This window comes from Anolis sagrei, chromosome 1 (genome assembly GCF_037176765.1).
Source record: "Anolis sagrei isolate rAnoSag1 chromosome 1, rAnoSag1.mat, whole genome shotgun sequence".
Lineage (NCBI taxonomy): Eukaryota > Metazoa > Chordata > Lepidosauria > Squamata > Dactyloidae > Anolis > Anolis sagrei.
Genome location: NC_090021.1, coordinates 329,949,287 through 329,963,581, shown reverse-complemented (window position 1 = coordinate 329,963,581; position 14,295 = coordinate 329,949,287). Strand labels below are relative to the sequence as shown.

The window sequence follows — 14,295 nt, the reverse complement described above, 5'->3', positions numbered from 1 at the left end:
TGGTATTAAGGTAAAGAGTATATAGCAGCAACTTCCCCTGGAGTTGAGGCCCCTTCTACATTGCCATGTAAACCAGATTATCAAAGCAGATAATCTGGATTTTATTTATATAGCAGTGTAGAAGGGGCCTGCAACGACACTGTGGAAAATGCATGGCTTTTAAAAAGAATCAGTCACGAGATGCTCTCAGTAGTATGGGAGGGGATAGTGCTGTTTAGTCCCTTTCTTCAGTAAGTGTTATTTGTTCATAAAACATACAATCTCTATTTACTTTTGGTCTCCTCCTTGAGGAAATGATAGTCTTTTCCTACAATGGTGGCAAAGCTTTGAGCCAGTGAATGGCAGGAAGGGAAAAGGTTATTACAGTCAAGGCTTACTATTGTTTGGTTTAAACTACCCAATTCCTTTTGAGGAAAAAGCACTTTTTTCCATGCCTACCACATATAACTTCTAGTTTGAATTTAATCAAGTGGCAGCTGCAGACTTCAGGCTCAATATAGCAGTGAATCTGTTCTAGGATTTAGTCCATGATTTACAGAGCTATCCAAGCATTGACCCTTAACTTGAAAACAGATTGCAAGATAGCTCCTGGCAAAATTTTGACTGAAACTTGGCAACTCTGGTGATGTGGGAGCCAACTGCCCTCCTGCAAATTCTATTGCCATGCTTACCTTGAGACTGATTTCTTTTCAACAGGCTTTAAAAAATCGTATTATTATCACTATTAATACTAGGGTTTCCTATTTTGGATCTATTGAAGATATCTGCTCATGGAAGCAGAAGGAGAGACACTATTATTGCATTAGTGACTTTTCCTTTTTTGCAGAGCCAGGTATCCTATGAAAACCTGCTCTTAAAGTTTGTAAGTAACCTCTAGAATGGGCTTAGGCAAACTTCAGCCCTCCAGGTGTTTTGGACTTCAACTCCCACAATTCCTAACAGCCTACCGGCTGTTAGGAATTGTGGGAGTTGAAGTCCAAAACACCTGGAGGGCCAAAATTTGCCCATGCCTGCTCTAGAAGAGTGTGGGAGGTGGTAAAACTAGACCTACCCAAGAAAGAGGGGGAAGTTGCTTCCATTCCCTTTCATTGGTGAAGACTCTTTCACAAACTGAAGAGCTCCTTATGCTCATGTTATTGAATACAGGCCAACATCTGAAAAGTTGGAGAAGCAGCAGTGGAATAAACTGTTTCATCTCAGCACAGTCAGACATCAGAGAAGGCTTTCTTGTTTCAAGATGTGCGTCTCGGAAGTTAAAGGTCACATTCAGAAATAACTGTCTCTTGTTTTGCTGCAGATCCATGTTTATATATTCCTCGTTTTGCGCACATGCTGGAGTTCGGCACTAAGAACCATGAGGTTTCCATGACGGCTCTGAGGCTCCTGCAGCAGATGAAGAGAGACTGGATGCACACAGGGCGACGGCCCTCTGGCCTTTGCGGCGCAGGTACGGAGAAGCTTCTAAAGGGCACTATTTCTTCAGAATGATGCTTTCTATTCTGTCGCACTGAAATTTGTATTAATTAAATCAGTCAACTGACTTGAGATTTCTTCATGTGCGTGACAGGCCCATGAATGATCTGAAGTAGCTTTTCATGCTGACCCTACTTTCAGTGAATGTTGTTGCGTTATTCACATTCTGGTATAGAAGAGAGAGAGAAAGATCTTCCTGCATCTCCTCTTGTTATTTAACATTTTATAAGCCTATTGCAAATTCAGTTTAACCCTAGATGCCTCAAGTTATGGAACAGTTTGAGAAAAGGGGATATACTTGCTCCTCAGCTGGATCAATTTGGCTTCACATCCAAGCTGTATGATTTCTGGAAAGAAAATATGATTTCTTATCAAAGAAAAATTGATTGATCTAGAACAGTGGTTCTCAACCTGTGGGTCCCCAGAAATTCCAGCCAGTTTACCAGCTGTTAGGATTTCTGGGAGTTGAAGGCCAAAACATGTGGAGACCCACAGGTTGAGAACCACTGATCTAGAATCATAATAAAGCATCGACATCAGAATGAAAGTATAAATGTTATCCTTTAAGTAAAGCATTATTCTAACCTTCTTCAATGTAAATGTGCTTATGTATCCTTCCACTAATAAAAAAGAGAGTAAAATAATAAATGTAATAATAACCATAATAATAAGAACAACAGAGTAAATAAACATAATAATAACAATAATAGAGCAAAATAATAAATGTAATAACAGTAATAGAGTAAAATAATATATGTTATAACAATAATAAATAGAGTAAAACAATAAATGTAATAACAATAATAATAGTAGTAGTAATAGAGTAAAGTAATGGAAGTGTAGTAATAAAAGTAAAAATAGAGTAAAAGAATAAATGTAATAAAAACAATAATAGAGTAAAAGAATAAATGTAATAACAATAATAACAGAGTAAAAGAATAAATGTAATAATAATAGAGTAAAGTAATAAATGTATTAATAAATAAAGTAAAATAATAAATGTAATAAAATAATATTAAATAGAATAAAATAATACATGTACAGTGTTCCCTCACTTATTGCGGGTGTTACGTTCCAGGACCACCCACCAAAAAGTGAAAATCTGCGAAGTAGGGACACTATATATATATATATATATATATATATATATAAAATTCTTGGGGTGAGGCAGAAGTGAGGAGAGATTTAAAGGCACTGCACACTTTTTTTTGCTAGCTATAAGGAAGGGGCTATAACGCTGTGATTTACATACTGCTTTGTATCTCCTCTCTCTCTCTTTTTTTATGATTGGCTGCCTCTCTCCCGAGAGGGAGGGTGAAACCCCCTTCTACACTCCATTGTTGCCAGGAGGCAATACCCCGCAAAACAGCAAATCCGCAAAAAGCAAAACACGAAGTAGTGAAGGAACACTGTAATTAAAATCATTCTAATAATAACAGAGTAAAATGATAAAATAACTTTGACTCGAGTATAAGCTGAAGGGTCCTTTTTCAGCCTAAAAAAGGGCTGAAAACCCGGCTTATACTTGTATATATATGGTATTTTAAAATAATTATCTTCATCTGTTAGTCTTACTCATTCTCTAACCCAAGATAAACAAAATCCTATCCCTTTGCCTTTTAACTATATACTTCTGTTAAATTAATCAGATTGCTTCCTTCAGTTCCCAATTAAACATCAATCTATCAATCCATCTGTCACAACATCAGCTGTGTTGCCAAACCATTAACAATGAAAATGATGTTCTTTCCTTTGTTTTTGTTATCAATCACTATCAATCAGTCACTAGGGCCACATCCCACTCTCCTAGAAGACTACAAGTGGGTCAGGTCCCCAAAATACAATACTGTGCTTTTGTATTTGTGAGAGCCCTGTTGAAACTAGTTTAATTTTACTGCATACAAATCAAGTTTTTCTAATGAAGTTCTGATTTAATCACTCAGTATTTAACCCCAGAGCTAAACATCAATATTTTAAAATTAATAGAGAAAAATTAGAATTTTAGATGGTGCTTGCATGACTCACCATATTCCCTTGCTTTCTCTCTCGTTGAACTGCCTTTTGATGTGGTCCTTTCTCTGTTTATGCTTCAGCTCTTCTAGTTGCGGCAAGAATGCACGATTTTCGGCGCACTGTGAAAGAAGTCATCAGGGTGGTTAAAGTTGGTGAATCTACCTTAAGGAAAAGGTAGGTGTGAGCCTGAGAGTTGGGATATTTCTTTTCACATTTGACATGGGATATGTAGTAATCTTGGACACTTGCTTGTGCCAACAGGATACCTGTTTTCCTTTTCTAGAAGACTGCCTTCATAGGGATGGTTTGAGCACTTTGTGAAAGCAAGAGCTCCACACAGAGCTTTAATTTATTTGAGGGTGTGAATAGCATTGAACAAGAGGGTTAGGTTGGTAGTATGAGAGTCTGTATGTATTTGCTTACTTAAGCAATTCCTTGTTGTCTGAATATGATGGCCTTCCAAGTGTAGTGTCTTGACGGTTGATATATAGGTGACTGTGGAGCCGTATTCTTGATTGTGGCACTATGTAAATATAGGAGATCCTTTATGGTGTAGTACTTTTTAGTGTTAGATTCAAATCCCCAATTGGCCATGGAAAACTTTCTGAGTGACCTTGGGCAGGTCATATTGCCTCAAAGGAAGGCAATGGCAAACCTCTGAGCAATTTTTGCAAAAACAAACAAACAAAAAGCCAACAAATAAACCAAGAAAAAAACAAGGAAAAAAACAGTGATAGGATCAGCATATATCCGAAATTATTTGAATCTTACATATAGTCTGGAAGGTAATTCTTCAACAAACTATCTTTGAGATCAGTTACTGAATTGTACTGTAAATTACCAGAAACGGGAGAAGTGTTTTCTCTTTCATTCGTCAGAGATTTGGTCCATTGGTTACAACGGGAAACTTTAAAGGCTCAATCCTCAGCCATTTCAAGGCCTATCTGCATGAAACCTACTTAAGTTGTAGACCCCATTTACAACTGCAGGCCAGCCAAGTTACAAAGTAATTCACCAATCTACTGATTTTTTAAGAATTATTTTAAGTTTTAAACATAACATTTTTTAGAATACAACAAACTCCAAGAGAGGGTTCTGGGAATTGTAGACACCAGTTGTGTCCATTCTCAGCCAATCAGACCATGGACACCACCAGGCTTTTTATTGGCTGAGAGACACACACAGAGAAAGGTCTGACTTGGCCACGGTAGTCCACGCTCTGGTTACATCCTGTTTAGACTACTGCAACGCTCTCTACGTGGGGTTGCCTTTGAAGACAGCTCGGAAGTTCCAACTAGTCCAACGCTCGGCAGCCATGATTTTAACAGGAGCAGAGCGCAGGGAGCATACAACCTCCCTGCTGTGCCAACTCCACTGGCTACCGATCTGCTACCGGGCTGAATTCAAAGTGCTGGCGTTGGCCTTTAAAGCCCTAAACAGTTCCGGCCCAAGCTACCTATCCGACCGCATCTCTGCCTATGAACCCACCAGGACTTTGAGATCTTCCGGGGAGACCCTGCTCTCGATCCCGCCTGCTTCTCAAGCTCGGCTGGTGGGGATGAGAGAGAGGGCCTTCTCGGTGGTGGCTCCTCGGCTGTGGAAAGCCCTTCCTACGGACATTAGACTAGCACCATCTCTAATGGTATTCCGCAAAAAAGTGAAGACCTGGCTGTTTGAGCAGGCGTTCGAATAATTAGTGCAATGATTGGTTAATGAACACTGGAATGGAATAATGGATGACGAATCTGGAACATGTTTTTGATGACGAGACGACAGTGAATGGGTATTGTAGTAACTGTTTATTAATTGTGTAATGTGTTAGGTTGTTAACTGTTTCTATACTGTAGCACTGAATTTTTGCTGTTCGTATTTGTTGTGAACCACTGTGAGTCGCCTTCTGGCTGAGAACAGCGGTATATAAGTAAGGTAAATAAATAAATAATAAATAAAAACTTCAGCTCGCATCATGCTCCGAGAGGAACTTTCAATGGTCACCCTGTGCTAATGTCTTTGGGAAAGTGAGTTCTAAGGGCCCTCTCTGGAGGAGGAGGTAAATTTCCAAGAAAAAATGGAGGAAGGTTCTTGTGCCGGGGAGAGAAAAAGAAGCCGCGGATCCCCCTGCCTTAGGTATTTTGTGGACTTAACTCTTTCCGAAAATATTGTATCTCTGAATTCATTTCACTGGTTTTTTTTGTCTCCCTCTTCCCCTCTCTGTTTTCGGAAATGACATGAAAATGGCCCTCCAAAAACTACAAATCTTTTCGTTAACAGTGATTTGGTCCCAACTCTAGTTTTGCCTCTTGTCACATAACTGTTTTCAAAGAGGAATAGCCTGCAGGTACAACAATAAACCCCCTATATAGTTATTATTTAATATGAATAAATACATTTTTTTTACAATTTTTCAGCCCTCCCCCCCCCCCCGCCCCCCAGGTAGTACATGTAGCCCCCAGAAGGTCCCAAGGCATACAAGTGGACCTATCACAGTTGCTATCCCCAGTGTATGCAGTTGATCCCAATCTGAGCCCATTTGCTCATGTACGTATATACAGAATTCCTGGACATGCAAGCTTTTTTGTTGAAACAAACAGAGCAAGTTCTAGAGGGATATCTTTTTCTGTAAGTAAGAGTTTCTCTGTCTATTGAAGTGAACACGGATGTTTTCCTGTAGTACAAGGACCTCCAGATGTGCCTTGAAAACTCTGTAATTGGAAGGATTTTTGCACTAGTACACCCATTTCAAAAGCAGTCATTTGCCTTTAGATTTAAAGGTGAAGATACAGTTGCTTAACTAGCATTTCATGTAATATGCTGCCAGTAAAGAGTAATAGAGCTTAGACTTCGATGCTAAGGATGTTAGAAAAAAATAAAACCCATGGGACACATCTTTTTTGAAGCTGGATGCGTGGTAGTTGATTCTCAATGCTATGTCTGATGATAAAAATCCCACTTTAAACCTGTGCATTTGAAATGCTTCAGAATTCGATTCCAATTAAAGACTAGCTTTATAAAATAATGCCATGTCATTGATAGGTTTGCATAATATAGATAGTGTTGGGTGGGGGGAAAAATCCTGTGCAATTCTGCAGGTTTAGCAGTCAATGTGTTCTTTTTTGTTTGATGAGGAAAATGTATTTCTGTTCATAGGTTTTTGTTCTGCTAAATACATCAATCTGTTCCACTAGAAATCCCAATATTCATGCTCAAAGGGTGTTATGTTCATTTGATTCCACTGCTCAAAAAAAGAAGTAGTAGTTCTCTGAATAGAGCAGTGAAAGACAATAGTTTAGTCTGTTGGCACTGCCCGTCTTGCCATGCAGAGCAGAAAAGGCTGATGTTTACTTTATGGTAGGTCTCCCTGGACAAACTATGCTCTTGGAATAGTCTATTTGGGGAGAACCTAACAGAAGTGCCAACCCCTTCCTTGCTGCTGTTGTGGCTCTTTGGTGCTTCTTTGCCTTGTAGTTGAGAGCAGACTATGTCCATGGTTATTTTATGGTAGACTCCCTCGGGATGAACTCTTGGCTGGCTGGCCACCTATTCTCAGTTGCTCACAGACAATGGTGAAGAGAAGGAAGAGACAAATAGACTGGCTGCAGACAATTGAGGGCATTTGGTCAGGTGTCAAATAGGAGCCCAACAAGGCAAGTAAAATATGAAAAAGGAGCCACTTTTCCAGGTTGCGTCTAGGGGCACTGGCAGAACTAGTGAGCAAAGATGTTGTTGTTCATTCGTTCAGTCATCTCCGACTCTTCGTGACCTCATGGACCAGTCCACGCCAGAGCTCCCTGTCGGCCGTCACCACTCCCAGCTCCTTCAAGGTCAGTCCAGTCACTTCAAGGATGCCATCCATCACACTGGTGATAATAAGAAAGATTTGGCTGGAGAGGCAACTGTTTCCTCTTTAAAAAAAACCTGGCTTCCACGGTTCTTCTTTATTGACCATCTGACCACCTTTGCTTGTCCATAGCTGGCCTGCTTGTCTTCTCAGAGAAGGTGGAGAGAAGTTGAATAAGACAAGTGGGCCGGCTTTAGACAATTGAAGGCGGTCAATTGGACAGTTAGTGAAGAAAAAAAGAATGAGATAAATGATGAATAAAGAAATCCTGGCGATGATGAGGAAGATTTGAGTGGAAAGTTGGCTGGTTTCTCATCTTTTGCCTGCCTTCTCTGGTTCCTGTTCACCACCCACCCATCAGTCCACCTTTGGTTGTCTGTAACAGGCACGCTTGTCTCCTTTGAGCAAGTGGAGAGGATGATGATGAGACAAGCGGGCTGGCTGCGAACAAATAAGGCTGGTTGATTGGACTAGAGGTTGAAATGTGAAAAATAAGACAAGTGGACCAGTTGTGGACAGCATTGGGAGGTGGTTATACAGTGAAGAGGAGCTGGAGAATGTAGTCAAAAGACAGGAAACCAGTCAACTCTCCAGCCTCAGTGGAGGCGTCTAGCTAACATGGTGAGCAAAAAAACATCACTTGTGTTGAGGAAGATTTGACTGGTGAGGCACTTTTTTCCCACCTCTTCCCTGCCTTCTCTGGTCCCTTTCATTCCCTCCTGATCTCGGTTATCTACAGCTAGCTAGGTTGTCTCCTCAGAGGTGACATTTGGGCTGGCTGTGGACAACCAAGTGTAGGAAGTCAGGTGGTGAAGAGTTTGTCCCAGGAGAGCCCACCTTGAAGGACTAATTGACCCCTTTTACTTGCCTTTCACAAACATGGGAGCAGCCAAGAGCCACCACTGCTGCCATTTTTCTGCTCATGCATTCAAAAAGGGCAAAAGTGGTGACCTGGCAGATAGATCCATGTATACTGAACCCATGCATAAGTTAACCTGAGTTTTTAGAGTTATTTTTGCCACAAACCTTTTGACTTCTCCATGATTAAATATGGTAAGTATTTAGTTTGAGGTTGTTGTTTTTTTACTTTGGAATGCTGGCAATCTTAATTATTAGGGTGGCCAGCTGATTAATTAATTTTGACGGATTAATTTCTTGCCTTTTAACTGATTAGTTAATTAGTTAAATTTTAAAACATTTCTATATTGTCAAAATTTTCAATACTTTTGAGCTCATGGGAAGTGTGAAATAACTTTCCAATTAATAAACCGAAACCTGCCAACCTTAGAAGAACAGAGCATGTTTAAAATGTTGTTTTTCATTCCCCTATTAAACCCTAGAAACAAAAACAAAAAAAAGTACAAAAATATAAACTCCATGGTATTGATGCATGACAGTAAAAGTGCTGTCAAATTGCATTAACTCTACAATGCAGATGCACCCCATATCTCTCTGTATGACTCTACTAGTCTTAAGTTTCTTTTCCTCAACCCAGCCACCATCACAGGTCTTTCTGGTGAGGACTCAGGAGAGGACCTTCTTGGTGGTTGCTCCCAAATTTCCTTCCAAAGGAGGTTAAACAGGTCCTCTCTTTGCTATCCTTTTACTTAAACTGACATTTGATGATTAATTGGTTTTACAAGGATATTTTTATGAGGTGTGTGCGCTTACTGTTAGTTTTGAAATGATTTTTATATTTTTAAAATTGATTGTGTTTTAATATTAGTTTGTTATATTGTGAAGTTTTTGTTTTCAATATCTTGTTTTAACCCTTCTTGTAAGTTGGTATGGGTCCCTCATCAGGAGAAAGGCATTCTATAATATAATATAATATAATATAATATAATATAATATAATATAATAATTATTATTTTACATGTCAGGAGTGACTTGAGAAACTGCAAGTTGCTTCTGGTGTGAGAGAATTGACTGTCTGCAAGGACATTATCCAGGGGACGCCTGGATGTTTTGCCATCCTTGTAGGGGAGGCTTCTCTCATGTCCCCGCATGAGGAGCTGGAGCTGACAGAGGGAGCTCATTCACACTCTCACTGCATTTGAACCTTCGACCTGTCGGTCTTCAGTCCTGCCAACACAAGGGTTTCACCTATTGCATCACTGGGAGCTCCTAATATATAAATAAAAACTATTGAGCTTTTTAAGCTGTGGATTTAAATATTAATTTGCTTTAAACTCCTCCCATGGTTGTTAAGCCCCTTATAGTCAGTCTACCATTTTCATCCCTGTTTGACCAGAAGGTTCTTGTCTGTCATTCTTTGAAACCTCATCAGTTTCAGAGGGTTTGTTGGCACATTGTGGTTTCTCGGCCTTTTGGTTGGACATTGCTGTGTGTAGATGTGGGGAACCCATATGTGAGAAGCATATTGATCCTGTGACATGGATGGATGACGACGAATAATGATTTTTGATGACGACTGACCACTGTAATTATTTGATTGTATTTTGCTATTTTAATGTTTTAGTGTGATTTAGAATATGATGTTTTAATGACTGTCTGTAATATTGATGTTGGAAACCGACCTGAGTCCCTCGAACGGAGGTGAGAAGACCGGTATACAAAACTGCTAAATAAATAAATAAATAAATAAATATTGTCCCCCTTCCAAAGGCTTGCCGCCTCTGAATGTAGATCGCTGTTACGACTTGCAGAGATTTGTAGACTCACCTTCTATTAATTTGTCTACACTGTATGATTCAGAACAAAGTCCAGGCATCCTAGGAATATGAGTTGAAAACTGTCATTTTTAAATAATCAATTTTTATTTGATTAACCTATTGATTTCTGGCCTGGATGAATTTGTGAAGCTTCAGACCAACTTCAAACTTCCTACAGTTTGAAAGCCACCATGTTAATTGGTTAATGTTAAAACCTACTGACTCAAGACGACTTGAAAGTTTGCAACTCTACCGAGCAAATACTTTGCATGATTTCTCACTGATTTTGAAAGATTATTGACGTGCAGTCTTCATTTTGTTTGAGTGATGGCAAATGCGCTGAATTGTGATGGAGGCACATTCATTTGAGCAGTTGTTTAAAATGAAGGTGCATAACTGCAAAATGCGTGCTTTGAAATGTTTACTCAGGTCATGCACATCAAGGAAATTGACAGTGTTATTTACTTTGACGAGGTAAACGTGACAGCTGAATTATTTCCAGGGAGCTATAATTACAACTGTATTTATCACAAATCCATAAAACATGATTGATGTTTCTCAAATAACCCCACATTATATTGCGTTTATCGCAGGCATATTCAAAACAAACCTTTAGGAGAAAGCCTTCAATGAGCACAATATTTTTTTTCCTTCAAGTATTTAGATTCTTGAAATGTCATTAAATAGAAGTTGGCTAAATTAATAAGAACTTATTTCATCCAACTCCTTACCTTTTTTGAAAGAGTGCTTAAAACCCCAGGGAGCCAATTCAGACATGACCTTTGTATTTGAGAGAGATAAATAGGAGCGGATATTTAATGCACCGTTTTCTTTATCCCTTCTTTTTCTATTTGGTTCATTTGAGGAGGATTGTATCATTGTAGCATAACACCTGCTTAGCATGCAGAAGTTACAGATTCTTGGCACCCCTAAGAAAGGCTCTGTCTGAAATCCTTGGAGCAATGGTTCTCAACCTGTGGGTCCCCAAATGTTTTGGCCTTCAACTTCAAATCCTAACAGTTGGTAAACTGGCTGGGATTTCTGAGAGTCGTAGACCAAAACACCTGGGGACTCACGGGTTGAGAACCACTGCCTTAGAGAGATACTTTCAGTAAATTAAGTTAATATCAGACTAAATAAGTGGTACTCAACCTTCTTAACCTCTTAATACAGTTCCTCATGTTGTGGTGACCACCCATCATAAAATTATTTTCCTTGCTACTTCACAACTGTAATTTTGCTACTGTTATGAATCGTAAATATCTGATATGCAGAATGTATTTTCATTCACTGGACTAAATTTGGCACAAATGGCCAATACACCCAAATTTGAATACTGGTGGGGTTGGGGGGATTAGTTTTGCTATCCTTGTTTGACCAGAAGGTTTGGACTTCTGGTTTGGACAAATAGGTTGGACTATTGCAATGCTCTCTACGTGGGGCTCCCCTTGAAGACGGCTCGGAAATTCCAATTGGTCCAACGGGCGGCAGCCAGATTATTAACTGGGGTGAATTACAGAGAGCAGTCAAACCTCCTCCACTGGTTGCCGTTTATTTTCTGGGCCCAATTTAAGGTGCAGGTCTTGACCTACAAAGCCCTGAACCGTTTGGGACCCACCTACCTGCGCGCTCGTATCTCCATCTATGAACCCACGCAATCTCTTCGATCTTCCGGAGTGGCTCTGCTCCCGCCCGCATCTCAAGTGCGACTTGCAGGGATGAGGGAGAGGGCCTTCTCTGTGGTGGCCCCCTGGCTCTGGAACTCACTCCCTAGAGATATTAGGCAAGCCCCCACCCTAGCAATCTTCAGGAGGAACCTGAAAACCTGGCTATTCCAATTTACCTTCAGTAATTGAATGTAAGAAACTCCCTGACCAAACTTTGCACTAAACGTCCTTAAAAGCACTTTATTTATAGTTCGTGCAATTGAATCCTCCCTCATTCTCAGATCCTCATCCTGATTATCTGCACCGTCCTATCTCCCAGAGCTTTAAAAAAATTAGCCTTGAAGGTGGCCCTGCCCAGTGAAATCTGCCCAGTGGAACCTGTGAAGAATAATGAGGAGGGGAGGGGGGGATAAAGAAGACCAAAGCAACTGGCAAGAAAAAACGCCAACATTTCAAACAGCCGATGAATTAGAGATTAAGACCCTGGTTATGAACTGCGGCATGGAGGAGGGGAGGTGTTCCACTAGCCGAGGGGCCCCCATAGAGGTCGTGGTGGGAAGGAGGAGATGCGGGAAAAGGAGACCTCAAATTCGGCCAAATTCGGACCATTTATCCACATTAACAATTCCAAATCGGTCTCCTAAGGTAAATTGGTGTAACCAGGTGAGCGGACCCTCCGGACTGAAGGTGGTGCTGTTGAACGCCAGATCTGTCAACGGAAAAACGACCTGGATCCAGGACTTAATCCTGGACGAGCGGGCAGATCTGGCGTGCATCACGGAGACCTGGTTGGATGAAGCTGGAGGAGTAAATCTGACCCAGCTTTGTCCTCCGGGCTTCTCCGTGCAGCACCAACCGAGATCCGGAGGGCGGGGAGGCGGGGTCGCAGTGGTCTATAGAGATTCCATCCATCTGACCAGGTGCCCCATCCCGCAGACCGCAAATTTTGAAAGCGTCTACCTGAGGGTGGGTGACCGGGACAGAATAGGGATTCTGTTAGTGTACCGTCCACCTTGCTGCACTACAGTCTCCCTACCTGAGCTAGCGGGGGTGGTCTCGAGCCTGGCGTTGGAGTCTCAACAGCTCCTTGTGCTGGGAGACTTCAACATCCATGCCGAGGCGACCCTCACAGGTGCGGCTCAGGACTTCATGTCTGCCATGGCAACCATGGGGCTGTCCCAACAAATATCTGGCCCCACCCACTGTGCTGGACACACATTGGATTTGGTTTTCTGCCAGGGATGGGAACAGGGTGGCGGTGTGGAGGAGTTGTCCATCTCTCCGTTGCCATGGACCGACCACTTCCTGATCAGATTTAGGTTCACTGCGCCCCCTAACCTCTGCAAAGGTGGAGGACCTATTAAAATGGTCCGCCCCAGGAGGCTGATGGATCCGAATGGATTCCTGACGGCTCTTGGGGATTTTCCCGCCACCTCGGTAGGTGACCATGTCGAAGCCTTGGTTGCTCTCTGGAATGGGGAGATGGCCAGGGCTATTGACATGATTGCTCCGGAACGTCCCCTCTCAAGTAGCCGAGCTAAACCAGCCCCTTGGTTTACTGAGGAGCTGGCAGTGATGAAGCGAAGGAAGAGGGAACTAGAGAGCGTGTGGCGTTCGGATCCGAGCGAGTCAAATCGAACACGGTTTGTGTCCTTTCTTAGGGCATATGCCGCGGCAATAAAGGCCGCAAAGAAAACCTTCTTTGCGGCCACTATTGCGTCTGCAAAGAACCGTCCGGCGGAGTTGTTTCGGATTGTCAGAGGTCTTTTAACTCCCGCCACATCAGGCGGGAGCCCTGACAATTCGGTCGCGCGCTGTGAAGCATTTGCTCGGTTCTTTGCAGACAAAGTCGCCTTGATCCGTTCTGGGCTGGATGCCGCGTTAAATGCAGTCTCCGAGGATGTAACAAGAGCACCTGCTTGTCCTATTTTGATGGATTCTTTTCAGTTTGTGAAACCCGAGGATGTGGACAAGATACTTGGAGGAATGAGGCCCACCACGTCCATCCTAGACCCCTGCCCATCCTGGCTTCTGAGGGAGGCCAGAGGGGGATTGGCTGAGTGGGTAACAGTGGTGGTGAATGCCTCCCTTCGGGAAGGCAAGATTCCAGCGAGCCTAAAACAGGCTATCATAAAGCCGCTGTTGAAGAAACCATCACTGGACCCCACTAAATTGGACAACTTTCGGCCTGTTTCCAATCTCCCCTTCTTGGGCAAAGTCATGGAAAGCGTGGTGGCCTCACAACTCCAGGTATTCTTGAGAGACACGGATTATCTGGATCCGGCACAGTCTGGTTTCAGACCGGGACATGGTACCGAGACGGTCTTGGTCGCCTTAGTGGATGATCTGCGCCGGGAGCTAGACAGGGGGAGTGTGTCCCTGTTGGTGCTCCTGGACCTCTCAGCGGCCTTCGATACCGTTGACCACGGTATCCTTCTGGGGCGCCTTGCGGAAATGGGCCTTGGGGGCATTGCTTTGCAGTGGCTCCAGTCATTCCTGGAGGGCCGCACCCAGAAGGTGTTATTGGGGGACTCCTGTTCCGCACCACAACCTTTGACTTGTGGGGTGCCACAGGGTTCCATACTGTCCCCCATGCTGTTTAATATCTACATGAAGCCGCTGGGTGAGA

General features: G+C 42.3%; 1 protein-coding gene across 4 annotated transcripts in view; it reads left to right on the top strand.

Moving 5' to 3' along the window:
* The window catches only part of BRF1 (BRF1 RNA polymerase III transcription initiation factor subunit), a 287,868-nt gene that overhangs the window by 123,191 nt on the left and 150,382 nt on the right, over nucleotides 1-14,295 (top strand). For all 4 annotated transcript variants that reach the window (XM_060754423.2, XM_060754432.2, XM_060754444.2 and 1 more), the window contains 2 exons: nucleotides 1,298-1,447; nucleotides 3,567-3,660. In XM_060754423.2, coding sequence (XP_060610406.2) covers nucleotides 1,298-1,447; nucleotides 3,567-3,660 — 244 coding nt within the window. The remainder of the gene's footprint in view (nucleotides 1-1,297; nucleotides 1,448-3,566; nucleotides 3,661-14,295) is intronic.